This window comes from Phoenix dactylifera, chromosome 13 (assembly GCF_051530095.1).
Source record: "Phoenix dactylifera cultivar Ajwa chromosome 13, Ajwa_hap1_PhDact_Kaust_v1.1, whole genome shotgun sequence".
Lineage (NCBI taxonomy): Eukaryota > Viridiplantae > Streptophyta > Magnoliopsida > Arecales > Arecaceae > Phoenix > Phoenix dactylifera.
In genome coordinates, this window is record NC_143202.1 from 19,066,709 (window position 1) to 19,094,322 (window position 27,614).

General features: G+C 38.0%; 1 protein-coding gene across 2 annotated transcripts in view; it reads right to left on the bottom strand.

The window, feature by feature from the left end:
* The window catches only part of LOC103721733 (protein transport protein SEC24 C-like), a 35,692-nt gene extending 12,896 nt beyond the window's left edge, over positions 1-22,796 (bottom strand). Inside the window, exons 1-18 of one of the 2 annotated variants that reach the window (XR_015972713.2) lie at positions 21,832-22,796; positions 21,260-21,496; positions 20,981-21,055; positions 20,774-20,872; positions 16,613-16,724; positions 16,001-16,128; positions 13,666-13,785; positions 8,516-8,596; positions 7,540-7,617; positions 7,332-7,424; positions 6,947-7,001; positions 3,728-3,804; positions 3,211-3,282; positions 3,042-3,125; positions 1,949-2,068; positions 1,785-1,853; positions 469-546; positions 141-279 (exon numbers count right to left, since the gene is read on the bottom strand). Coding sequence is in view for 1 of the 2 variants with exons in the window: in XM_008812048.6 (XP_008810270.4) it covers positions 141-279; positions 469-546; positions 1,785-1,853; positions 1,949-2,068; positions 3,042-3,125; positions 3,211-3,282; positions 3,728-3,804; positions 6,947-7,001; positions 7,332-7,424; positions 7,540-7,617; positions 8,516-8,596; positions 13,666-13,785; positions 16,001-16,128; positions 16,613-16,724; positions 20,774-20,872; positions 20,981-21,055; positions 21,260-21,496; positions 21,832-22,689 (2,575 nt within the window). In the remaining variant the exon portion in view is untranslated. The remainder of the gene's footprint in view (positions 1-140; positions 280-468; positions 547-1,784; positions 1,854-1,948; positions 2,069-3,041; positions 3,126-3,210; positions 3,283-3,727; positions 3,805-6,946; positions 7,002-7,331; positions 7,425-7,539; positions 7,618-8,515; positions 8,597-13,665; positions 13,786-16,000; positions 16,129-16,612; positions 16,725-20,773; positions 20,873-20,980; positions 21,056-21,259; positions 21,497-21,831) is intronic. The other variant, XM_008812048.6, reaches the window with a different exon arrangement.
* Between the last annotated feature and the right edge of the window lie 4,818 nt (positions 22,797-27,614).

Here is a 27,614-nt window from a genome sequence, read left to right on the forward strand (position 1 = left end):
ATAAATAGTAACATATAACTTTTCTCAATCAAGTTGAAGTTGAGAATATTCATACTACTTTAGTAAAACACAGACAGAACCAAAATTAATTTAAAAAATAAATAGTACATGGGCAAACAAAAAAACTTAAAATATCTTACCTTGCTTCAGAAAACAAGTAAACTGAGTGTCCAAATCAGCTGAACGGAACAGATTGCTGAGCATGCTGGTGCAGGGAAGCGAGAGATTTATAATTCGAATTCTTCTTTGCCCATACACTGTAGTGTAAAGAAGTGCACACTGGACAAGAAAGCAAAATTAAACGAGATTACTTTTCAAAAGTAATAGATAGCATTGCCAACAAAGTTAAACATGATATTAATACTTGAAAATAAAATATAATCTAGTTTGTACAGGGCACACCAGAATTGAGTTAAACAATATGAAGACAACAAGTGCTCAGATTTGCATGCAAGCTTTTCTTCATACCTGAAAAGCACATTCTGAGCCCTCCTGGAACTTATCATCATGTTTGAAAGTGACCATTATGGTTTTATCACAATCAATCTGAGTCAAAAAACAAAATATTCTTAGATATGCAATGTTAAAAAAAACATAGGTATCTTTGTTTTTAGGAAATCCTATTCTAATTTCAAATTGTAAATATGTCAATGTTTCAGAATGCCTATACTCTTCAAAAGGGACTGATCAGAACAGAGTTAATGCAATAGCAAAAAACCAAGCGAAGGGGACAAGTTAGCACTGTTAAATGGACATGCATGTGAAAGCAGATTCTGCTCCGTATTTGGAAATCTGATTCAGTAAAATTAGGAATTTATTATATTTTTCAAGATCAAATAAAGTATTCCTAATTGATGATCAAGAATGCAGCTTTACAAAAAGTAATTTAATTGTAAGGACATGATTTAAGTTGTTGATCATTTTTCCCTTTCAGCATAATTATGCACTTTGTCATTACAACTTACATAGATAAGTTCCACTTCTGTCTTTAGCAAGATCCCAATTTCTGAAGAAGGTATTATATTAAATGTGCATATTATATTTATATTAATTGACTTGACAGATAAGGCAAAGATGTCTAAGTATATCAATTTAGTAAAAGTCATAATATTGGAGAAACCACAGTGTGATCAGTTTCTGTATCTTGATTCAATTATACAAAAGAATGGAAAGACAACAAAAATATATATGATAATATTAGAGTTGACTGAATGACATGGCGCAGTGGAGAGATGCTGTTAATTCGATCATGTCATGATTTGCTAAAATGGAAGCAAGAGCAGGTGCGGGTAAGTAGATATTTTAGAACAGTTTTAGTAAGGAAATGCTTAGGAAACGTGTGCGGTTTCAAGATTCCAAAAAAAATTTAAAGCAAGTGCATTACCCTAGGTAGAAGATTCTAGCTGTTAAGAATCAAAGTCATAATTTATAAGTGTTCCCATACTGACTCATGTAATTGTTAAAAGTCAAGATTTGTTAGCGTCCACAACTTCACATAATCAGCTAATTGTTACTGCTTATAAGAACATGCAGGGTCCTGGATGAATTCAGCCATCATTTTTAAAATCTTCATATATCTTGTTATGACAGCAATGAAAGAATTGGTCTTGATTGCCAATGACACAGAAGGTTAGTCCTGGTATTTTGCCAGTTATCTACTCATACCTGACTGGTTAAAGTGATTCAAGCATCCAATTATTTGTGAAGAAATCAAAATGTAAAGTAAATTTATGGCTGCATGATTTTCCAAATTAGAAAACAGCTTAAAAAATATAAGTACTGACCGCAGGGAGATCAATATCAGAGGGAATGCGCTTGCAAAAATTTCCAGAATACTCCTGAACTTGAAGACCCTATGAAAAAGTAAATTCCAAAAAATTCATGGCCAAAGAGAAGTCTTCAAAAAACAAGTATTTATACTAGCAAGTATGTCTCTTATCAGACTTACCTGGCTGCATCTTACACGCATCACAGCTTCAAAACCTTGGGGTCTACTGATGTTCCATCTAAGATCATTGTAGAGTTTAGCAGGATCAGAAAGAACTGAAAATGGGTAGTAATAATAAACCTGCAACAAGGAAAAAGAATATAAATTACTTCTGAAATGCACCAGCATCTAAAACAACACCTATGAACATAGTCATGGTATTATGTGGCCTTCATTATTTTGTTTTTAGTATATCCACAACCCAAATTTATAATTCGTCATCTATGATCACATAAGCAGTTATGACACTAAAAAATACTAATCCACCTAGGGCATCTTTATCCAGAAGAACGATTACAGATGTTATAAATATAAAATGTTGCAGTGCCATTGATTTAATTAAGAGGTAAAACCAAGGTTTGCGGAACCGTCCCGAACCGCCCAGTTCGGGGCATCCCGAGCCATATTGGTAGCGGACTAGGACGGTTCCGGCATTGAAACTGAGACACCATCGCTAGAGGGAGAGAAGGAGAAGAAAAAAGAGAAAAAGAGAGAGAGAGAGAGAGAGAGAGAAAATGGGAGGGAGAGGGAGAGGGAGAGGAAGGAAGAGAGGCCGCCCGGCGGAGGCCGGGAAGATGCGGAGGCAGGGCCACCTCCGGACCCCTTATTTTTTAAGGGGTCCGAAGGTGACCCCTTTTATTTTTGCATTTTTTAAGTTGAAGTTAGCAATATGTTTGCCGACTTTACTTCTTTTTTTTTATTATTAGCCGACTTCAACTTAAAAAAGACAAAAATAAAAGTGGCCCCCTCCGGGCTCCTATTTCGAACGAAATAGGGGACCGGAGGCGGAACCCCGTCTCTGCATCTCCCCGGCCTCCGCCTCCTCTGTGCAGAGGCTTCGCCGGCCGGCCTCTCTCTTTTCCTTTCTCATTCTCCCTCTCTCCCATCTCTTCTATTGTATCGGTACGGGCCCGACACGGCACGGTGCGGGCCCATACCGACTCGTCCTGCCGGGCAACTAATATAGTTTTCTGGTACCGATTCCGCCGACGCTGGGTAAAACAGTATATTTTGCCATAATTTCGGATAAAGCATGAGAGCTAAGAAAGTCTACCTGTCCACCAGTAGTTCTCGGAACAACAGAGATAGAAGCAATGTCTACAAAGGTCTGAGTTGTAAGGAATATGTCCACACAAACCTGAAAAAAAATGCATGTTATTATTTTGCCTTCATACAAGATGGATTCGTTTTAAAATTCAGCTCAGTTATTTGTATATCATCACTTGATATTCAGCAAACTCTATCGCCATTGTTTTCAGAGTCTTATCCGCTGGCTGAAGCAATTTATGGGCCTCCTGGAATCCAGTGAAGGATGTTAGATGGGATATACTACTTGTTCAACTTTCGGTTAGACATCAATTTCTATTGGAATCTACTCACATCTATAGTAACATATAAGCAAATCAGAAGACAGTTAACTTTATCACTTAAAACTTGTAATAAAAGCACAAAGTGCCACAATTATATAGTCGGCTTGCTATCATGTTAGAATGACCAGAGAAAAATAAGAATCAAGACACAATGACCGAACTGCAAGTCAGCTTATGTATAAAAAATTGAAGGCATTCTATAGGTGAATAACTGGATTGTCATGGTTTTTTTAAGTCAGGACTATCATGACTTCCAGCTTTTGACATTTTTCACCATGAGTCACTTGAAGTTAATGAGAAACTATCCACCAAATATCAGTATTACTGCACAAGCAAATGCAACACTAAAAGCTACATATATATTTAAAACCTTATCTCCTGAAGAAACATTTGTTCGTCCTTCTGCTTCTCTGGAAGAAAGAGATCCAATACCAATTGACGGCAAGACTGCAGGCAACAAAAACAACCAGAACTTATTCTATTAAATATAACAAAAGGAAATCAAACAAGGTATGAAGCAAACTATAAACTCATGAGCTAAACAGATGGACGCTAAATACACTTACAGATTACATAGAGGCATACAAAACAAAGATATATACACCAATTTCTGCTTATCTGCCTTTATTGATCTTAAATAAGTAGAAAGCTATAATAAATGAAGCATCGCAGGTCCCATAATAATACACTATTGCATTTTATTTAAGAGTAGTTGCAATTTGAAAATAATAAATATGGGAGCAAAATTTTGGCCATTTCACAGAGTCATTTCTACTTCAACTATAATAATACCATTTAGTTGGGACTAGAGTTTTGTTCCGTACAAGGTTATAGAAAATCAAACCCGTAACAGCCATGGGTGGGCATGGCACATACTGTATTACTGATCATGCTGACAGAGGGCATCAATGGGTACATAAAGATGCACCCCAAAAAAACTCTTGCTACAGCATTTATTGGCCTCCAAAATCTAGTTTTGGCCTTTATAGCATATTTTCCTACCACAATGGTATGTTTTTGTAACAAATAAGTCAGGCGAATCAAATTAAGTGTTGTAGGCATGATCTTACGTGTGCTGAAGTCAATGGCATTCATAACTCTCACATAAAATTGCATTACAAGGAGTCAAAATAAATTTATAACATATTTAAATAATGATCAATTAGGAATAGCATCAAGTATTTTGAAAGAAATACTTTACTTTGGGTAAAACTATGTGGAAATATAATAAAGATATCAATCTTCTCCTCTTGTACAAATAACTGGTGAGAATCCTTAAATTAGCACAATCTTTATATTGTAATTAGTGCAGCATCTAACAAGAGGCTGATTACTACCTAATTTTGAATTAAATATCGAAGTTCATCTACTTTACAACTTGATTTCATGTTTCTTTACTTGGACCCCAATTCAAATAAAAAGATGGTTGATCCAGCTTCAAATTTCAAAAATCCAAGGTTGAATCCTTTGAACATTGGCATAGGAAGTTCCTAGAATCTCTCTTAGCTTGTTTCCACCTACGAATACAGAACAAGCCTTTTCCCCACCAAAAAGTATTTCTGAAGCTGTCCCAAGCGATACCACTTGGTTCAGGCAATGGTTCAGCCTCAGCAAGGGCAACCGACCATGATCTTCCCGAATCACCCTATTTGGGGTTGATTTGAGTGTCTAGGTGCTATTTGCCAGAAATAATATCCCCTATGCCATTTTAGTGTTTGTACAGGAGGTACAAGCTGAATTGGCAGGTTTTTGAAACTTACTTTCGTATACTCAGTTTTTTTTTATCTCTGATGACATTTTGGCATTTATATCTAAGATTCCCAGCTCTAACCAACTCTGGTCATCTTCCTCCAACAATACCTCATCTGCATTATTAAAAAAAAAACTTCTCTATTTGAACATCAATGGTTAATAACTTAATACACAAGTAACAAAAATTTTTCAGCCCTTATTTTAAACAATGGTGTAAGCTTCCAACAATAAAATCAATTGTTTGACAAACAATTGGCATGTTTCCTAGTCATTCTTCCACCAACCTCTAACCTAAGTTCTTCTAAACAAATTAATTTAACAGTTACATCAATAGATCTGCATTAACTTAAGACATCTCCAATCATTTCCATTTTATTTGTCCTGCAGTTTTCATTAGGTTAACTAGTAAATGAAAAGAACCCATGTCTCCAAGGATATTTCAAACCTTTATTAGTATTTCATAGGCCTAAGATGATGCACTTGTTCATCCTTCACATTTTACAAAGTTCTTGATTTCTGAACATCTTTCTTAATTGTAATTCCAATAAATCATTTCCACCTTTAAAGTATTCATCAGCTTCTAGCATTAACCATTCAGTCTCATGGTCTTCCCTCTTTCTCAAAAATAGAATCATATTTGTTCTCGATTCAACCGACCATTTTATTCACACCTCTAAATTTCTTATCTATTAAAAAGATATATTATAGCACTACATATAGTATAAAGTTATAATGCACAGGGATACAACTTTTACATTTACCATTAGTAATTAAATGCATCAAAGTGTATTAATGTGGAGGACAGAACGATATAAATATGCAATATACGCTATAAAAAAGAAACAAAACAGTACTGCCCCAACTATTTGATGCCAGCTTTGACACCTAAAGCCCCTCTGTGGCAGCTTTTAATTCCTTGTCCACTATATCATTTTGGTCCTCTAAGGCCACTTCCTCCACATTTCAGACATGTTTTGGTTTAGATAAAAGCCTAACCTCATGCAACACTTCACTAGCTTTATTGGACATAACCAAATTAATCAAATAATTGGCAGTTCATGCGTCTATCCAGATACTGACATGCATCCATATCAACTTTCTCACATACACCATGCAAATTTTACATGCCGACAAGAACTGGGATGGGAAGAGATTATTCAATCTTGGTCAGAGGTGGGGAGGGAAGGGGGACACGTTTCTGAAAATAGTCAAATTTCTTTTTCTCTTTCTTCTAAAACTTTATTTTTACGATTTTTTAAATCTAGTCAACATAACTAAGATTAGATCAGGAAGGGGTGGAAGCAATGGAAATTATATAAATAAAGAATGTTTCCTTTTTTCCGGAGCTTTGGTTGATATACTGTTCATAAGCCTGTAAGAGCAAGCCCAATTCCAGCCAGCTTATTGCTAACATCAGCTTTCCATGTCAAAGCCTGGCCAGCATGCTATATCTGAAGCTCTTGCACAACTAGAAGCAGGCAAGCTCTGACAGTATTTTTCAAGCAAAACCAGCAAACTGAGAACCTATCATGTTATCACAAAATTGTTATTAAAAATGCTGAGATGTAGTTATCAGTTCTCTTAATTCCCAGAGTATCAAATATTCTATGACAAACAGAGGTATGACGGTTCTAATAGTAGAAGAATTTTGGAACTTCTACGGACCATTCATTCTACACTTCTAATAAGAGCAATTTTTCCATCAGGATCCCACCAGCCAAAAACCAAGAGACGTGCAATTTTTAATCTACAAGATGTGAAAATAACTGAGATAATTAGCAAAAAATTACATGATTTTGTTCTAGTACTAAACAAAGAAAATTTACTGGAGGCTTGCCTGATTGAAATACGAGTAGCTTTCCACCTGTGGGTTTCATAGCCAGGAACGCAGCCTGAATAAAATATAGAAAATTAGTCAATTGTTCTTTGAGGGGAATGGCTGACCTTATAGTTTCTGATATCAATGACTAACATTGCTGCGTGGATGTATATACAAAAATTATTTGCATAGTTTTCATGTATGCTTTTAGAAGTTTAAAATAATCATCCAATTAATTTGAAGTTAATACTACTACAGGTAATTGTAAAGTTTCAGTAACTTACAACTGTACTGCAGCAGAGAGTTCAGATCCCCATGTAAATAGTTAGTACAATTAAAATATCAAAGAAAGAAGAGCCAGCATAGCCAGGATTAATGAACAACCTTAAGAAAATGCATATACCTTGATAGCGGCACCAAATGCAGAGTCAGCAACTCTATTATTTTCAAACATGTTTGGGATGCTGTCCAGCAATTGCTCCAAATTTTGACGGCACTAAATCCTCAGAATAAAATAACAAAGTTCTCTAAGCTTCTTAATAAAACCTTGTTGACAGAGGAATGCAAATATAATTGAGAAAGAGTAAAAAACAGAAAAGAGCAACCCATACCTCACTAAGTTGAACTATTAGGTCAGTATGAAGGGGTGTATAAACATCTTGTACATCAGGAACAATGAGCATCAAAGGCTGCATTGTAATAAGAATTAATAAAGTTAAAAAAAAACAAAAAAAACATTCCATTATATCCAATTAGTATCAATAGCATATTGTGCAAATGTATTTAACTCCATATCTACTGAGGCTTTATTGTGCAAATGTATTTAACTCCATATCTTTGCAGCTTTTCCAATGGTACTTGTCTGCTACTGTATAAGCATCATAACGAGGGATGTGTATGTAATAAGACAATGTTTAAGAGTATAAGCCATGGTCTGCCGTACTGGTCCGTACCGGCCGATACGGGCCAGTACGTACCGGTCCGGCCTGGGACCGGTACCGGATCAGCGTGGAATCCGGTATCGGTAGTTTATTGTTGGAGAACCGGTTCGGACCGGTACAAGACCGGTTCGTACCAGTCGGGCTACCACTGGTACGCCGACCAGTACCGATACGGCGGACCTACTATAAACACAATCCAGGCTTGAAGAGGTAAAAACTAGTGAATTATCTTCTTTATTTTTTAATCCAGAATTTAGTCTAGAAAATTGTTCCCTTAAACAATATAGGCCTTGCCAAAGCTCATGGGACATAACCTGCATCTACTGGATGACTCGAGTCACACAAACCCAGTCAAATTTCCGCTTTTGATAAATATATTAGGCATGTTGTGACACGAAAACTTGCATACGAATCGACCATGATATAAACAATCGACTCTTTCAACTAAACCATTCTGTAGATATTTATGTTGTTATAGCATGTAACTCACACGACTCCACAGTTAGATTTGGCTGGAATCAATTTCTATGGATACAAGGCAAGATAACAAGAGAAATAGGTGATTCTTAATATCCCAAAAAAAAAATAACAGTTCATGCCAGCTGCCAAATGGTTGCAGGACCATGATAGCAACAGTTCAATCTACCTGCTGTGAAGCTTGTTTAATATTGTAAAAATGAATAGATGAATCAAAGGTTGCAATGCCCACCAATGTTCGAGGACCTTCCTGCAAAGAGGCAGCAAATTACAATAAATAACTTGAACAACTTCCAGCCCCTCTTCCTCAGAAAAGTTGCATGATGCAAGATAATAGGTCACAATATAAACAGAAATAAAAGTTATGTACCAAGACATAAATGTTGATGGAAAACTTAATTAGACAACAATTATAAAAAAAGAAAATTACATAAAAAATATATGTTTTAGATTGAACTCTTGCGTGAGTCTCCAAAATATATTTCTCGCAATACTCAGTGATCCAGTGGACGTGGCAGGTACTAGTTGAGAGAGAAAAAATGATTTAGAAACCTCAAAGAAGAAACTAAAACCGCATTTAATTTTCCATCAAGATGTCCTTATGTTAAGGTCACTGTCAATCTCATCATAATGTCAGCATGACAAAATTGGCAAGATAACAACCAAACCATAACACTAAAAGTGAAAGCCACTATTAGAGAATAGTATAATTGCTCAATATAACAACAATAAAGAACAAATGTTAATCACTGGATGCAATGATGCAACATCCTGCTTTTCCAAGAATTAGTTCAACATTGAATCAATGGGCCATCCTGCTTTTCCAAGGGCTAGTCCAACATTGAGTCAATGGGCATTTGCACATCTTTTAATGATTAGTTTATTGAGAAAACTGGACCATCAGGTTATAAGATTCCCTTGTATTAGCAAAAGCTCAAAAGCTGTGTTCAGAATTGTATGATTTTAGTCTAGGAATGTTGCAAGAAACTAAAATTTTCATGCTCAATAAGTTAGTTGCTCATATCTTCTGATATTTGAGAAATATTCCACAGCTTTAGTGTTTTGTTCATGCACAACAAGACAGTAATTGTGAAGTTAAAGAAATTGTTCTCCCCCTAAGCATTTTTCTTAACAACCAAAGACTTCTGAAGATTTTTTTAAACATTTCTTTAAGAAAGAGAACTACATGCAACACACATTATTGTCATCTATATACATTCCCATATATTTGCAATAGAATATTAAGTCTTGTTTAAGAAAGTAACAGAATACCCAGTCTCCTCTCAAATTCACATTCCAAAACAATATTGACATCAGTCATGTTCATTTTTTCCTTGTTCGTTTATCTCACCTCATCAAAGATCTAAGATTTTTTTTTTTCTTTTTCACAAATCATCTTATCTTAGTTTTAAGAGGGTTGGGATTTCTCCTCCATTGTTTTGTAGTAGTGAGGGGATTCTCTATTTCTGTCTTAGTAGCCATCACTAATCTACCTTTTGCCTAAGAAAATTTGTAAATTCATAAGAACCTTAACATGTTAATCATTGTTAAAGCTTCTAACGCCAAAATAACACTCTCATAATTTCTTTTAGAAATCCCAACATAATTACAAAATATTAACTCTATATTTCTAATATTTAGTAGTCAACAAAAACTTCTATCTTTTTGAGTAAATTTTTTTTTATTTCGGTAACACATTATGTTTGCTCCCTCGCAAGAGAAAATTCCTGGCTCTGCCCCAACAAAGAAAGCATGTTCTTGCAACAGCACTTCCAATAATATTTGTGACTCTTTCTAGAAGTGCGGGCAACAAAATGTCAACCATTGTACAAGCAATCATGTGCCTCAAGTGTAGATATTGTTCCTAGATTATATTCAAATCAAATTTCTTAACCTCATGCAAGAAGAGGAAAATGGCATTGAGGAAGAAGATATGGCACAGCAAGAATATATTTGATGAGAATGTAAATAAGATAATATCTTGTAAGTTGAACATGGAGATTTCTTAAAGCTTTGGTTCATTTATCCAACAGTTGAGTACATTCCAGAAAATATTAAGCATGATTGGCAAGCAACCACATTGTTCATGCGTAACATGGTAGCAGGATAGCCTTTCTCATCATCGATGGTCATAGATAAGTAAAGCATTTCATTTAAAGGAACAATAGAAGCTTTGGGCTTGACAAGTATTAAACATCTCTTGACAAAGGTAAAATATAGTTGTTGGTTAAGTTTTGGAAAGAATTCTTGTTTGTGTGTAAAAAGTAATGTGCCTCATTCAAACACATCTACTTGTTTGGAGACAAATGTTGCACAGACACTCCAAAGTCCAAACTCTGTGTTTCTTGATGTGTCGAAAACCAGAATACTTCGTAACACCCCTTCACACTTTAAATCTAAGAACCAAAAGGTCATGACTATTACATTTCAACTTTGGCACTTCTATATAAAAGTTTTCATGTTTAAAATTACATCAAAAGAAGAGTTGCAGGTTTTATTATATTATGGAATAATTGGCCTACCAGATTATTCATTAGACACATATAAAATTATGCACACATCTATTTATCATAGAAGTATCCTTGTGTATGTTTCCTTGATGGTACTCCTATCGAATAAATCTGGACACCTCAACATTTGAGACCCATATCAAATACCCATTCTAAAGAACATTTCAGTTTTACTGAAAGACAGTGACAAACTAATCTTGGTTCCCATTGATGAAAAGAAGTGAAAAAAGAAAAAATAGGCCAAGGCAAATACGCTCAACACAGACCATACAATATCTTCCAAACACCAAAAAGACATCACAAAATCTTTGTGGTAGTTCAAAGAGACACAGATCAAGGACATCTAGAAAAAAAAAGAAAAAAATGGTGCACACCTTAAAGTTCTAGAAAAGAGAGCTTTTAGTTATTTGTGTTTTAAGGACTTCAAAATGCCCAGTTTAAATGTAGAAAGTCTGTAGCTGACCACTAAAACTTTTGTGATATCACTTTAGTTTTCCCCCAAGCATGGATCCTGCATCCTTATTATATATAAGAACTAAGAAGGGCTCTTTTTGGGGGTGTGTACTAGGATCGAAAGGACTATAATAAAGAGGAAAGGATGAGACTTTACTTTCTTGGTTATCAATACATATTGCAAAACAATGAGTCAAAATTTTTTTTTTCCTCTCATTTTAATCAACGCCATGCATAAAATAAAGACTTTAAATGGAAGATCAATGGGTAAAGTTGTAGATTCAGCAGTTATTCCTATTTCTTTTTCCTTTTTCTATTCTTAAGAACTGAACTTCAATCAAATTTTTAAAGAGTTAATAATCAAGAAGATAATATCTCATTTGTCAATGAATCAAAAGACCTCTAATCAGTATTCCAGGCAAGTATGCACACCACATGCTATCTGAACATAACTTTGTAACATCTACAACATGGCCAATTGTTTAAATATATATTTTTAAGAACCCGGTCCAAGTGAATTACCCAATTGAAGTTTGATGATAACCTTTTATAGTGGCCTACAAGAATGAAGATAATAAATTAGGCAACCTGGTCAATTATTCAACATATAACTAAGAGGTTCAAGGGAAAAAATGCATGTCAAGTGGATATGCATGTCATTCGATACAGAACACTTTTAATCGGAAAGTTAGGCTTCTAAACATAGAGCATCCTTGGATTATGTTTGCCATTTGGAGTAAGTAAGAAAATATCATAATCATAGTGTATAAGCAAAGGCTTTCGAGTATCATCTATTTGTTGCTTGGTATAAGTTTATTTCTGTAGGTTTTGGGGGTGGGGATCATGCTAGTTTTTTTAACATCAATGCCGAAAGCAAAACCAAGAGAGTGGCATTCATCATCTCCAACCTTTTTCCTCTAGAGGAGTGTTATATTATAAAACACCAGGACTACCTCAAGACATACTACCCTAATTAGAGGTTGAATGTCTTTTTGTATTTTCTTCTCCGGTGGCGATGAATTGTATATCTTGAGTTATTTATTTCTTCTACCTTACTCAATAGCTTCAGTATTCCTTTCCTTGAGAACGATTATGGGTGTTCAGAAAAGAGTCTAAAACATGACCAGTTTAATGTTTGCTAGAAGATTTTCAAGGGGTGAAATAACATTATTTATTTCATCAACTACAAATTGTGACAACAAAAGAGTAGCTTTCACAATCTTCCACCTTTCCTTTCAAAAAGATGGTTTCTTCATAAAATATCATGACCTTTTCTTTATGAATTTCGCAATTTAAGCCTGTCCTCTTGTTTTCCTTAGAAGCTCCATTCTTCCTTTTATCTTTCCTAAAACAAGCCTCATTTTTTTTTTAATTTCATTTGTCACCTACTAGTATGTTTTACATATATGAGAGGAAGAGAAAGGTTATATGACATAAAGGGTGTACTGGGAGCATGGAATGCGGAACCATCCTAAACCGCCCGGTTCAGAGCGTACCGAGCCGTGCCGACGACGGACCGAAACGGTTCCGACATTTAAAATGGTAAACCAACGGGTGGGGGGAGAGGGAGAAGGAAAGAGAGGAAAAGAGAGAGGCAGGGAGAGGGAAGGAGGGCCACCAGAGGGTGCCGGAGCCCCTTCAGTGCCCTCCAAAAGCCTCTGATGGATACAGGGGTCCAAAGGGCGAAGCCCTTACTCCAGCCCTTCAAGGCCCCTCCGACGGCCCTCCCTCCCTCTCCCTCTCCCTTCCTCCCCCCATTCTCTCTCTCTCTCTCTTCATGTCTCCCATTCTCCCTCTCCAGTTCTCTGGCCCTTACTATGGTGTTGGTATGGACCCGACATGGAACGGCACAGGGGTGTACCGAACTATGTCGTCGGCCAACGATACAGGCTCCGGTACTGGCACACCAAATCTTGACCGGGAGTAACATAATAGTGAAAGGACCAATGTATCTCTTTAGCTTTTTTCGGAATACCTGGAAAAGCCACAAGGCACTTTTCTCATTTAGACAATGCAATGGTGATTGATCACGATGTCGTTTTTCCTTTTCCATTAGAAGTGAATTAGGAGAGTAGCAATATTAGTTATATTAGTTATTTTTACTAGTATGTCCGGATTCTAGAACTACCAATGACAACCTAAGTGCTATAAAAGCTTTACTTCCACAAAGAATGTAATAAATAGATATCCAGTTTCTCAAGAACAAGATCAATGGAAATACTGCCAAGCTTCTGAACTATTTTAAATTTTTTTTGACTAGGCAACTTAATTGCCCCAATGCTGCTTAATGGCAAATGAGCTGTATCCATGCAGTTAAGCCAAGCATTCATGGATAAACAGAAAGAATGGTACTTACAGGGAGATCTACAAGAGCCTGGTTGATTGCAGTACAAGCTGCTGCAGTTGCACCAGTTTGTATAGCATTCATTGAGACATCAATGATGAAGAAAAACACAGCAGGCATTGGATCACGGACCTGAAATCAAACAAGCATGCACCAAAATTCAGTTTAATCATAAAACAAGGAACAGAACAGTTTTGTAGCACATAGCTCAGACTTTCATGCTAAACCCATAAGATTGCAAGACTGAACCCAACACATGCAAAAGGTTGCAGTACTTATTATATGTAAACATGTGAATATTTCTCGGTCCCAATGGTGCATGCATGTTTGAAGAAATAAAAATAGTTCCTTGATCAAAGCTCGGTTAATTCAGTGCCACAGGATCGATTCCAGAACAAGCACAGAAAAAGCTGCAATTGGTACTTGTGTACAACAATAAATGTCATGTCCATGCAAACAAACATGCAACATGCAGCATGCACCAAGGAATGCAGAGGCAAGCACATGCCTACATATGCAAAAAGATGTATAAGAAAAACAAAAGGCACATGCTTACATACGCATAAAGATGTAAAAGAAAAAAAAGGGAGTTAGCTTGCACATTTAAGCTTTAATAAACTTTAATACTACATAAATAAACTAAAAAATTGAGTGTAATTCTAGGACCTTTTAATAAACTTTGTCTATTGATACAACCCAAAAGACCATCCAACTCTTGGGACGAAACGAACTAAAAGAGGTCAAATCTGAGGCAAAATACAAGTACCTACATATAGAACTTGTTCAGGTAGCTGTAAGATCTTTTACCAGAAAGGGTCTTAACACTGCTATTGTCACGGCCCAAGACCTCACCCCAAAAAGGCTAGCCGGAAGGTTAACTATTTGGGTTCCTTGGCCCTGTATAAGTACCTAAGATCTACCCAGCTGATGTGAAACTAAACATACACTCACCCGAGTCCTTACATACTCCCTTAAGCCTTGGTGTCCTTGTCGGGCTAAAGGTCTAAATTCATTCAAATCTAATCACAAGCACTACGATTGGCTTGTAGTTAGCTCTCATGCTACAGTGTCTCCTAGTCTATATAGGCCATCGGTCGGATCCGCTCTGATACCATTTTGTCACAACTTAGGACCTCACTCCAAAAAAGCTAGTCGGAAGGTGTTACTTGAATTTCTTGATTCTGTATAAGTACCCAACATCTACCTAGTGTATAGCCGATGTGGGACTAAATATACGCCCGCATGAATCCTCACAATCGTTCTTAGATACCCAAGGGATTGTAGAAATTTAAAATTTTCTGACTCGCCTTAGGATTAATAGAAGCAAGAGTGATGGGCCGGTTTTTTTTAATATTTTTCATGATTTCTCAATATCTTTAACTGACCCTAACATCTTAGATTGTTCTGATCTTAAACCTGCAAACATTAGGTTATGCGATGAAACTAGGAATATAAAATGTTGCATGACCTAGAGTCTATTACAAGGCCATGACAACCATTAGCCCTGGAACAATGAGAACTATGCTTTTCATGGCTAATCCCAAAAACAATTATATTACCCCAAAACAACTTAAGTGGGAAGAAGTCACTCTTCCTGAAACATGGACTCTAACATAGGTCATAGGGCCAAAAAAAGGCCCAAGAAACCGATGCCGTGAAGATTATGGAAACACCAGATGGTCATGTAGAAATACATTTCTCATCTAGTGGAAGAATTATTCTGGATGGAAGATTCCCTACCTCAGCAGTACCCATGACATGACAAACAAAGAAAAGGGTCATCTTAGACCTACTAACATAACCTATGCCACTTATGTAGAGATAGTTATGAGCCCTCCATTATGAATTTTGAAATAAATTCCATTGAATTAGAAGAATATCCATGGTCTGTAAGATACTATCTATAAGGAATTCCTAGGAGATAATAACCAACATTGATAAGACCTTCAAAAAACATAATGAAACTGCCGCACTAAACATAGAGGCATGAAAACTTAAAGAACGCTACTAATTACTCAATGACCACTAGACAGTATTCTTTTGCTGCAACAGTGGGCTTGGTATTATTGACCCAAAAACCTCCAATATTCATATTTTTGAAACTAAGGCAAACAACGAACAGCAAAGTCAATGCTTTAAAGTCCTACAAAACAATATTCCAATATTTGCAAATGCAAAACTAAATAAGAACAAAAGGAACTGGAAAAAATTGTAACATGTTGAAGCTTAAATTTTGGTCTAAAGTGACCATTTTTCCAGAAATCTCAACAGCTTGAGAAGGAATACAGAACAAGACAAAACTAAAACAAGATAGCTAAAACTTGGAAGCAAATACAAGTTAACAGACCATGTATTCCTTAGTAGCAACAAATTCCACTGTTCCTCCACATAGCTCGGGCCTTTCATCAGCATCATGCCGCCTACCATCTGGCCCTAGATTACAGTAGTAGTCCCGAGGAGTCTCATTGGTAAATCCTGCCAAGCCAGTGCGTCATAAACAACTTGATAGCCTTCCAGAAGAAAGGGGAGAGAAAAGGTGCATCCACATAAAGGGCTAGGCAAAAGGCAGCCAACAAAATAAAAATAAAAAAGGCTATATGAAGTCCAAGAAAAGACAAATATATCTATCAAAACATGAAAGAAAGCATAATTGCATCAAAAAGACAAAGAAATATGGCATTAGGGAAAGTTCCATCTAAGAGTTCATTTCTCATGGTTACAAGGAACTTAGTTACCCAAGCTTCTGGTTCAGGCCATAAAAGTACAAGCAAACTCAATATAAACTTTTAGGGTTAAAAGTTAGAGAGCATAGGTACTGGGTACTCTGGAACAAGTGATTACAAGTGAATGGGTCATAATCTTGCCATATTGATTAACAGCAAAATGCAAAAACAATAGGTCTTTTTTAACATTAAGAAAAAATGAAGCATAACTACTGAATGTCATCTATGATGCTTACCACATAGATTGCAAATGAAATGCCGTCCTTGATCAACAAATCTCATGAAAGGATTTATATATCCTTTGCAGCGAGAACATCTAAGAGGTCCGCTTTCCCCAAAGTCCACAACCTTTTCAAAAATGTTAAAAAGAAAGTTCTTAACAAACATGATTGAAAAGCATTTCAGAAGAATTACAAGAAAAGATCTTAGATATTCAGAAATTAGAAAGTGAACTTCATGCCTTAAGCTCATAATTATCTCCTTTTTTATCTATCAAAAAGAGGGAATAGTCATCATTAGTAGCAATTATTAGTCTACAATAGCATTTGCTATCAGTTTAACACATTTCATGGAAAATATAATATGCATATCCAGTTTCTTATAAATCGAACTTACATGTAGCATAATAAGATGACCTGCTACTCTCAAATTTCACAGTTAATGTGTTAATATTCTAAATATAATGGAATGTTCTGAATTCTTTGAAATCAGTTTAAGCAGTGAGCTCAGAATCTGTCCATGTGTTTAAGCAATGACAAAAGTGGAGCAAGAAATTGGTTTGCTTTTGCATTTGGTTTTTTGATAATATGCCTTCTTATTCTCTTAAATGGGGGATAAAGATACCTTTCCTCATCAAGCTTGCTCAATATTGATTTTTGGGTGTTATCTTTGCTCGGGGGCATTCAACCTATATATTGACATTTACGAGAAAGGAGAAGAGTTCATAATCATAGAATTGATAGTGGAGAGGTCTTATGATGATATATTATGTTTTGTCTTAAATGATTCAGTAACAAGTTATCTAGAAATAGTTCAAAATATGACCGAATCAGTCACCGAAGAGTTAGGTTAATTAATAGTCAATCTAAAAAACATTAAGAGTCATAGATTTCTTATAAATATCAATTGTCAAGAATGGTGGGAGATAAGAATAGATAGAAATGTTGAATGAGATTACTCCCTCTTTGCCCCTTCCCACCTCTTCTCTTCTGTGTTCTTTCCTCCTCCTTCTTATCTTTTCTTCTTGATTCTTGTTCCTCCATTAACTCTTCTCTTTCATCATCATAATCCTTTTTTCCTTCTGGTCATCTTTCTGTTTTAGTTATTGTCTGAATAGGGTCATCACCATACTTTGTTGATATGGAATCATGCTATGTCGAACTGGGCCGAACCAACTGGTTCACCCGTACCGAACTGAAATTGGCACAATTCGATGTTGTTTTTTCGAAAATGACGTGAACAGCTCCGAACCGCCACTGGTTTGAACCAATTCACCCCCCCCCCCCCTCTTTTCTCCTTCAATAATGGTCTACCGAACTGCCAGATTCACCCCGTACTGAACCAGTAGCCGACTAGTATGGATCCCGGTACTGGTTCGGCTAACCTTGATCTGCACCCTGAGTAAGTATATGGGGCATGGGTTTCTAGGCCTTCTTGCATTTCCTCTTGTCCACAAGTTCTTAATTTCTTTTTCCCTGTTAATAAAGCATATTGCAACCATCTAAACTGACATCAATATCCCAAATACAAGCAACAAAGAATTAATGATTCTATGGTTTCATGGGACACCATTTAAGGACATATAGTCCAGAAACAAGCTTAAAACCTCAAGACAAGTTTTCTTCAACAAAGCTGGATGCTAGGACATTATTTGGACAATTTCATATTAATCTTCAGACTTGATCATCCAATTATCATGTTATTTCTTGTCATATGCACGCATGCTTCTTCTGCAAGTAGTGACCACACTTCATTTGAGTGATGAATTTGCTGACATAATCAAAAACAGTAGATCCAATTATCAAAGAACAATAGATGGAGATTTCTGAAGAGAAAAAAAAAAAAAAGATGATCCCAGCTGATGCAGATCTTCACAACGACTATGAGAATTTAGAAGACCAAAATGTCACATAAGCGTATCATACAGGGACTATGGTGATTCCAAATAAACAATTATGTAGTCAATCTAGTCATCATTAACAAAATAATTGAACTATCTAGCTTAATCCAATGATTGATCTTACATGTCAACATCAATCATCAAGATCAATAGATACAAAGATCTAATTGTTCAAATGCTCAGGTTGGCCTCCACTATTGAAACTTGCAAAACCAATAGCAGAGCATAAAGTTGGTTTCAAGCAACAACAGCATGGTGATGTAATTTGAATCTCAGATAGTGCAAGCTTAGTTCTTCATTATTTTTATATTTTCTGATTTCTTTTTTCAGTAATTCTTCTAGAATGTCCATGTGAGTCATGCAGGTTTCTTAAGGCTAGAGTTAAAAGCCTGTAAGTTTTTATAAATTTGTGTTATGGGATAACATCTTATATTGCTCTTTTAAGTTTTAATTTATATTATGATTGTTTGATCTTTTTGTCAAAATTTTGGATAAATTAAGATCATTGAGCTCCTTTCTCTCAATATAATGAAAATATCATTTTACCTCCATGTACATCAGATCTTTAACTGTATTTGACATATGCATAAGCTATCAGGCCATCATCCTAACTGCAATGGTTTAAAACTGTCCAAGAATCATGATGTAACTGGTCATTTTTTTCTGGAGATCCAATTGGCCATTTAAGAGTCAATTGGAGTGACCCGAGATTCATGAGTTTATGGTAAGTCCTTCAAGATAGTTCAAGGGTCAGGGCTTCTAATCTGTAGGGTGTAGATGATGTTAGAAGACCAAAATTATTAAGTACATGATGAACTATTATTACCCTTCTTGTCTCACTCTCTTCTTTCAGATATATTATGATTCAATAGTCTAATATTTTTTGAGATTCCCTCTTACTCACCTTTCCTCTTCCTTCCCTCTTTTACTACAGGCTGGATTCTGCCCTCCTTTCCTTAGTCTATATACCTCATTCCTTGCCCTTTCTTTATATAGGATTTAACTTTAGATCTTCTTATTTTCATCTCCATAAACCAGGAAATGGTGAAACTGAATGTCTGAATCTGAAGCAATAATAAACCCCACAAGGAGCACCCCCTAGGCCAAACAAAACCTACACATACACTTCAAAACTGTTATCCATTGAAAATCCTTATCAGAAGTATACATGTATCATTTGGAATAAAACCAAAACCACTATAGAATTCAAACTTTCTCCTTTCTTTTTTGTACAATTCTTAGCTTGGAGTTAATAGGTTCCATTTTCTGCATTCCCTGAAAGTGATTGCCTGATGATAGTTGCAGCGAGGACAATCAAATGAACTATCCATTCATGAGCAGCTCCTGTTCAGCAATTCAGCTTGAACTCAACTAGCTCAAGTAATAAATAGGCCAACATAAAGCTAGGCTTGACTCACTTGAGCTCAAGTCCATTGAGCTCAAAATAGGAATAAGCATATACACAATTATATATATCACATTTTGTTCTAACTACTATTAATAAAAAAAAATTTGTATATTATTTAGGAATGATATAATTCATGTATAAAGAATGTATTTTCACTATAATTTTGAAATTTATTGAAGCAAATTAGCTTAAAGAATATATATTTAAAATCTTGAGGAACCTCAAATCCCTTGATCTTTTAAACAAGTTGCTTGTGAGCAACTCAAGTTCGGCTCAAAAATAAACAAGCTGGCTCAAGCTTAGCACAAATACAAAATGATCCAAGCTTAAGCTAGGCCTACCTCGCTCGAGCTTGTCTTGTTTACACCCCCTAGACTTATAGAGTGGTTCTTTTAAGATTTAAATAACAAATATTTATTTATAGTATGTTCTCTGCATTAAGATGCCTCAAAGAATATATCAAAGCTGTCAAATCCATAGATTTTGGTTCATAAAATTTCCCCAAGTTATGTATGGGCTGTTTGTGTCTTCATGGATAGGAATCAAATATTTAGTGAATTGGTCTTCAAGAACATTGTCTGTAGAAGATTTTGGTAATGTAATAACAGTAGGTTATAAGTGTATAAATACTGCACCAAATCCTGCAGTTCAGATTGCAGGACTGCAGACCAAAAACTTCAGAAAATATGCTTTAAAATGAAAAACAAGGTTCGCTGAGTTCATCAAAAGATTGTATATATAGCATATAACATAGCTCACAGCAGAAGCTGAACTCATGAAGACATGAAAATCACAAATATGGAACTACCATTATCAGATCTAGTGAAATACCATCAAAAGTTAAGTATTAAAAGTATGGAGGTACATTACTTGGATAGGCTCCTCAGATGGATGTGGAAGCGCAAAGGGTTGTATCATCAAAGCCAGGGGCATGCTGGATGTCGACAACAGATCTCCAGTGCATGGTATCTGTCAGAAAAGTGTTACTCATAATTAAAGAAAAAAAACAATGCAGATTATGATAAGCCTATGAAAGAAGAAGAACGAAAAACATAAGGATGATATACGAAAACATACCTGATTCATGGTGCATCTCATCAATCGCGGGCTGCAGTTGCCATTATCCTTGACAATGAAATCACTTGTGGCAGGCTTACAGAAAAAAAAAAAGCTGTGAACTTAGATGATATGTTGTAGGAATTATTTCGGGAAAAAAAATGAATTTAAAAAAGAAAAGGTGAATAAAGAGCAATGAAAAAAAAAATGTTATGTATCTTCAACCAAATTGGACCTACAATGCAACAGGAAAGGTAAACTAACTTAACTGTTCAACAAAGGCAGTACAATAATGCATACCGGTGGAATGTTTGCTTGATTTCCCTGACGAGTCTCAAACAGGACAACTGAGGTATTTGGCACAGGCCGTGGAATCTGATTTGGATCGATTTTTGACGGTGTTGACACCTGATGCCCTGCAAGAGGAGAGTGTCCAGTCACGGGTGGGACTGGAGCCATAGGTTGACCAGGCATGTGTGGTGGCATGCCAAACATTCTCGGTGGCGCTTGCATGGTACCCGGCATGGGTGGTGCACCCTAAACCAATTTTTTACAGAAACTTCTTAACAATCATACAGTAAGGCTCATGAAAGACTCTAACTTCCATATTTCGATGCCATTTAGGCTAGATACTATTGGGAACTCATGCAGTTCGAGCAAACACATAAATTTTCTTAACTCCCACTTAATATACATACAAAATTGTGTTCTGGATCTATTCGCAAAAAAGAGCACGTATGAGAAGCAGCATAAAGTTGATTTTCTTTCTCCTAATTGCAGGAAAGAAGAAAAGTTCAAATCTTTGTAGATCATAAAATTTCAGCTGGCTGATGAGTCCATGAATTGCTTAAATTGAATCAGACCCAACTGACCTGCTGTGTCTGCAGCTGCCATGATGGAGTCCCAAAGGGAGAACTGGAAGCCAGGGTCCCTCGGAATGGTGTCGTGGTGCCCATAAACGGCTGGGAAGACGGCCGTCCAGCAAAAGGCTGGGAGGACGGTGGTCCAACGAACGGCTGGGAGGACGGGGGTCCACCGGAAGTCTGAGAGGATGGCGGTCCACCGGACGGACGGGAGGACGGCGGTGCCCCGAACGGCTGGGAGGACGGCGGTGCACCGAACGGCTGCGAGGACGGGGGTCCAGCGAACGGCTGCGAGGACGGGGGTCCAGCGAACGGCCGCGAGGAGGGCGGGCCCATAAACGGCTGAGAGGACGGCAGCGGGTTCATATATGGCTGCGAGGACGGTGGCGGGCCCATGAACGGCTGCGAGGACGGGAGGGCGACGGACGGAGAGCTTCCAGGGAACGGCCGGGAGACTAGGGCCTGGGGAGGGGCCCTGATCGACGCTGGCGCGCCCATTGGAGGCGGCTGCTGGACAGCGGGGGGCGGGGGAGGGAAGCGCGGGGCGCCGAGCCCGAAGGCGGGGGGCCCGTTGCTAGTGATCGAAGCGGAGGTGGTCGGGAGCCCGGAGGTGGTCGGGTGCCCGGAGGCGAAGGGAGGAGGACCAGGGCGGGAGAGGGTGGCGGCGGGGGGAGGAGGGCCGGGGCGGGAGGCGGGGGAGGAGAAGGGGCCGGCGGCGGCGGAGGGGGCGGCGGAGGGCGGTGGGACGCGGCCGATTTGGAGGTTCTGAAGGGCGTCGGCGGTGGAAGAAGGGGTGGGATTAGGACTAAGGCTGAAGCCCGGCCGGGGCCGCGGGGGTACGGAGGAGAAGGGCTGGGAGGACGCCATGGCCAGCCTCGGGGTTTAGAGAGAGAGATCCGGGATGTCGAGAGAGAGAAGGGGAGAGCACTTAAGCTGGGAAGTTTGAGAGGGATTGGATGTGAAGGATTGCATACCGATTAATAAAAGTAAATGAATATGCAGGTGACGTGTTGATAGTTTTCGGCTTCCTGTCCTACGAGGCCCGGGTGAGTTGGTGGGAAGGGGGCAGTTTAAGGGGAGGGGCGAAGCGTTACGGCCTACAAGGTTAGAAGACTTCCTTAAATTGCTTCCTGTCGCCAGCCTATTAGCTGGCAATTTATGATCCTACCCGACCCATCCACAACACGTTCTAAGGTTCGGATTTGATATAAATAAATCAGCCAATAAAAATCTATTTATTAAGTATATTAAATTTAGAATTAGATTTTTGAACTATTTAACTAATTTTAATTTATTTAATAATTAAATTAGAGCAAAATCTACCCCATTTAATCTATTTAAATTTTATTTAAAATCTATTTAATCCACTTCTATCTTTTTTTTTTTTTTTATTAACCCGATTTGCTTATCTTTAGTTCAATTTAATCCATTAAAAACCTACTTAATATATTTAAGATATTTAACACGGCTTGACCTATTTAATAAATGGGTTATGCGAATCTGGTCAGATTAATTGATTGGTGTGCCGACAGTTAATCTTACTACTGGCAGAAGATCTGATAGATTCATTCTTCTTCTTGTTATTGAAAAAATACTCAATCTTAATTATATATTTCAGGTTATATTTGGCTCGCAGAATTTTGATACCAATATAGTCAGTTAAAGTGACAAAACTTTTTCAGAAAGAGAAATTACAAGTACCTGATTAACACCTGAACTCTTTGAAAATAAAACTTTCAAAAAATTGTGTTGCTCGAGTAATGTATCTTTAATACTAATTATTTTTTTTACTACAATAATTGCAGTTAGTTTCTGCAAATTAAGCTCTCTTTCAACATTTTGAGCTTTTAGTTTTCTCTTTATTTTTAAAAAAAAATGCAGAAACATACCTGACCACCCTTTAGCAAAGGAATGTGTACGAGGTAACCTACTATACATAGATGTATATCCTAAACATGTCTTTCCCTTGATTCCTAAACATTTCTTTCTTTTTTCTTTCCAGATTATCCTACAAAACATGGAAAAGTGATAAAGGGCTATCACAGAATGTATAATGCTTATCTATCACTTGAGATCAAGCTGGGATAACCAAAGTAGAATTATGAAGCACTGCTACGCACCACTATATTGAGCCCTATCTTCTGCCGATTTTGTACATATGTACATGTTCTTTACATTACCTAGGGGATGAATGCTTCTCTCTATTTTTCTTAAAATGTATTAAGAAGCCGTAGTGTAGCGCAGGTTCATTGCTGGTACACCAGTACTTGTGGAAGACATCGTTGTATGGTTTGGGACAAGGTGTCGAATGTGTTATCCATTAGACCATTGGCCATGATTTTGGAGGATGTCAATAGTGTTATCTATAAAAGAGGAGGAAGAGCGTTCAAGGAAAGCAAGGATGTTCTTGAAATTTAGAACTTGATCAAGGATAATGGCCTGGTGGACCATAGCTTCGCCGGATACCCCTTCACACGGTGCAATAATCGATAGGGGGAAACAAGAGTTTGAGAGAGATTGGATGAGGCTCTAGCCTTCACAAAATGGCTCAGCTTATTTCTAGAATAAGATATTATCCATCTTGCTAAGATAGGAACGGATCATGGCCCCTTGCTATTAACAACTCACATTAGGAGTACTCGAAGGCATTCTCCATTCAGATTCAAGAAGTTCTGGCTATTGACAGGAATGTACAAAGAGCCTGGAAGTTCAGAGAGAACGTCTCACTAAGAATTAGAGTTATAAAAATGTTAAGAATACAAAACAAGTGTTGTTAAAATGGAACAACGAGTCAGTCAGAACTCTTTGACGAGTCTAAGTGCTCGGAGCAACTGATCAAGTTATTGTGGGAGGAAGCCAGCTAACTTTTGTCTCAACATACACAAACAGAGAGAGAGAGAGAGAGTTGCAGCTACGTTCAAAAGACTGCTAGAAAGGGAAGGGATGGAAGGGAGTGAAGGGAAATATGAGAGAAGGTAGGAGTAACAGCTAGTTCACTTAAGTGAGCGATTGCATCAATATTCATGTGCAATCGATTCCAGGTGTTCTTGGTAATGACCGAGAGAATGGGCAAGAAGGCAGGTGGCTCAACCTCCAGTGGGAGCGGGAGACCGCCGGTACAGGGTGAGGAGAAGGGAGGCCGGGCGAAGCCTGGAGGGATGGGATACGCACCGGATCTCAAAGGAGGAGGTGGAGAACCTCCGACGGCATTTCACAGGGGTTCTTGAATGGCCGGAGGAGCAGATTGAAGCCTCGAGGAAGATGTGGCAAAATCAAGCGGTGGTTGTCCAAAGTCTGGGTCGTCGGGTTCTGGCGGAGTGGGTGGCCTGGGATGTGGCACTTTGGGGGGAAGACCCAACACAAGGTGGAGGCCATCCCACTAGCCGAGGATCACTTGGCCCTCTGATTCAAGACGGAGGCCAACTGGGACATCGCTTTCACCGGCGGTCCCTAGGTGGTGGTGGGGCAGTTGCTAGCTATGGAGCCATATGCTCTCGACTTCATTCCAGGGCCGGACATGGTGAAGATGATAGTGGTTTGGATCCGGATGCCAAAGCTTTTGGTAGACTATTGGGAGAGTGAGACCATTCTACAAATCGCCGTTATTTTTGGCCAGCTGCTGGTCACTGATGGTATCACGGAGCAGTAGAGAATGATGGAATTTGCGAGGATCAAGGTGGCCATCGACAACACCGCACTGCTACTGCCCGGAATTCAGATCAAGGGCAAATCCAAGGTCCTGTGGCAACCCTTCATGTATGAAAATTAGCCCAATTTTTGCTATAGGAGGGTACGTGCAGGATCGAACGCGGTCCCTAGCTCCCATGGTGGTAGAGACAGATGGAGACTTGAGGGTCGGTGGTGAGCAAGACTCCAACTCCGACGAGATGGCCCAACGACCGATCTTTGGTTTTTGGTTGGCGGCCATGAAGATCGGATCACCACGAGCTATGAAGGGGCTGCCACGGCTAAGGAAGACGATTGAGTCAACCCCAAAATCATTGTCCTTATGGCCGCAGTCCCCCTGAGCCGTCCGAGCTCCTCTGGTTTATTGTCAGACTCAGACGGGTGGCAGAAGTTGGCGAAGGTGGTACGACTGCGATCACCCCCAAAGGACTGGTAGGCCAACGAGGAGCCGACTTGAGCATTAGGTCTGGATGTTAGAAGTATACCCTAGAAGCCAACGTGGCTGACGCATATTTGTAATCTGGGGCATAAATTTGTAATTTGACACTTATTAATAAATAAGATTGGGCAATTTATTTTTTATTCATGTTTGTATGTGTCCATGAATCGTCCAAGAAATTAATAGATGATGACACATATTCTCAAGGAGTTGAGAATTTGAGGCATGTTTCATTAGGGATTAATTTCTAAATGCTCCTGATCGATGGATCCATCACGAGGGACGGTGATCGATCCGCTGAGATTAGTGCACATATCACTTAGTCAGATGGATGAGTCTTGAGTCCACGGTGTAGAGACACTGAAGTGATTTATGCGAGTACTTGTTAGAAAACAAGGTACTGAGCGTGACCAAAGATAGTAGTCACATGGATGTCTATCCACTCGTCAGTGACTACTTATGCTGTAGTTGTATGACTGGTCCTTTGACCTGCGATACCTCAGCTATTCACTGTGAGGTTGTTGTAGTTTGACGAGCATATGAACTTGGGCCCTAGCCATTTAGATCCTTGTAGTGCGAATTGGCTACAATAGGTTTATTTTGGAATAGGGTTGCATTTAGATAGGATCTATCGATCTTGATAGATTAGAAGTGATCCTATATGATTTATGAGACTGAATTCGATAAATTTCTGGCAGGTATTTTGGAAAAAAAGTTTTCCATATTTCGAACTGGAAGTCGTATAAATTTGACATATGACGAACGATGGGATTTGATGAGATATCCATAACCTCTGTCACGTCGGGATCCATGATAGAAGGATTGTATCATATACTAAATGCACCTAGAGGTTCAGACATTTCATTCTACTGGGTTGCTACCATATACTACTAGGTGTCGCTAGTGGTTTGTGAGACTCGAAGGCATTCACTTGGTGATCAGTAAACCCTGATAGTAGAATTGAAATCGTTTCAGTCCATTGAAAGGAGTTTCAGTGATATTGAGATGAAGATCTCAATATGTCTTACTACCAGTCAGAATAGAACCTACGGGGTTACACACATAGAGAATTTAATTAGTCAGACTATAATAATTGTGATTTGGAATCACAATAGAAATCAATCATCAATATGATTGGTGATTGTATTAACCCACTAAGTGTTAGTGAGTTAATGGAAGAAGAATTAAGTGGAATTGATTGCAATTGGATTGCAATTGGACTGATTTAATGAGCCAAATCAAATTGGGTTCGACCCAAATTGATTTGGGCTCATGATTGGGTCAATTTGATTAAATCAAGGTTTGTGCGGATTTTAAAGATCACATGTCGTCGTAAGATGAACATGACTTAAATCATGTTCACACTATGCGGACTTTGAAGTCCACATGGCGTCATAGGATGCATGCTCCCAAATCAATTAATTCTCCTAATGAGATTAGGAATCCTAAAGTGATTAGAAAATTAATCAATTGATTAAGTGAACACATATCATGCATCTATGAGCACAAGGTTGGACACTTGGCATTAATCCAAGGGTGGGTTATAGTCCCATACTCCTAATAAGATTAGGAGAAGCCCTAAACCCAATCTATAAAAGGGTAGCAAGGAAGACATTATGAATTAATTGTCTTCTCTTCCTCTCCACGCTTCCCTTTCTCTTTTCTT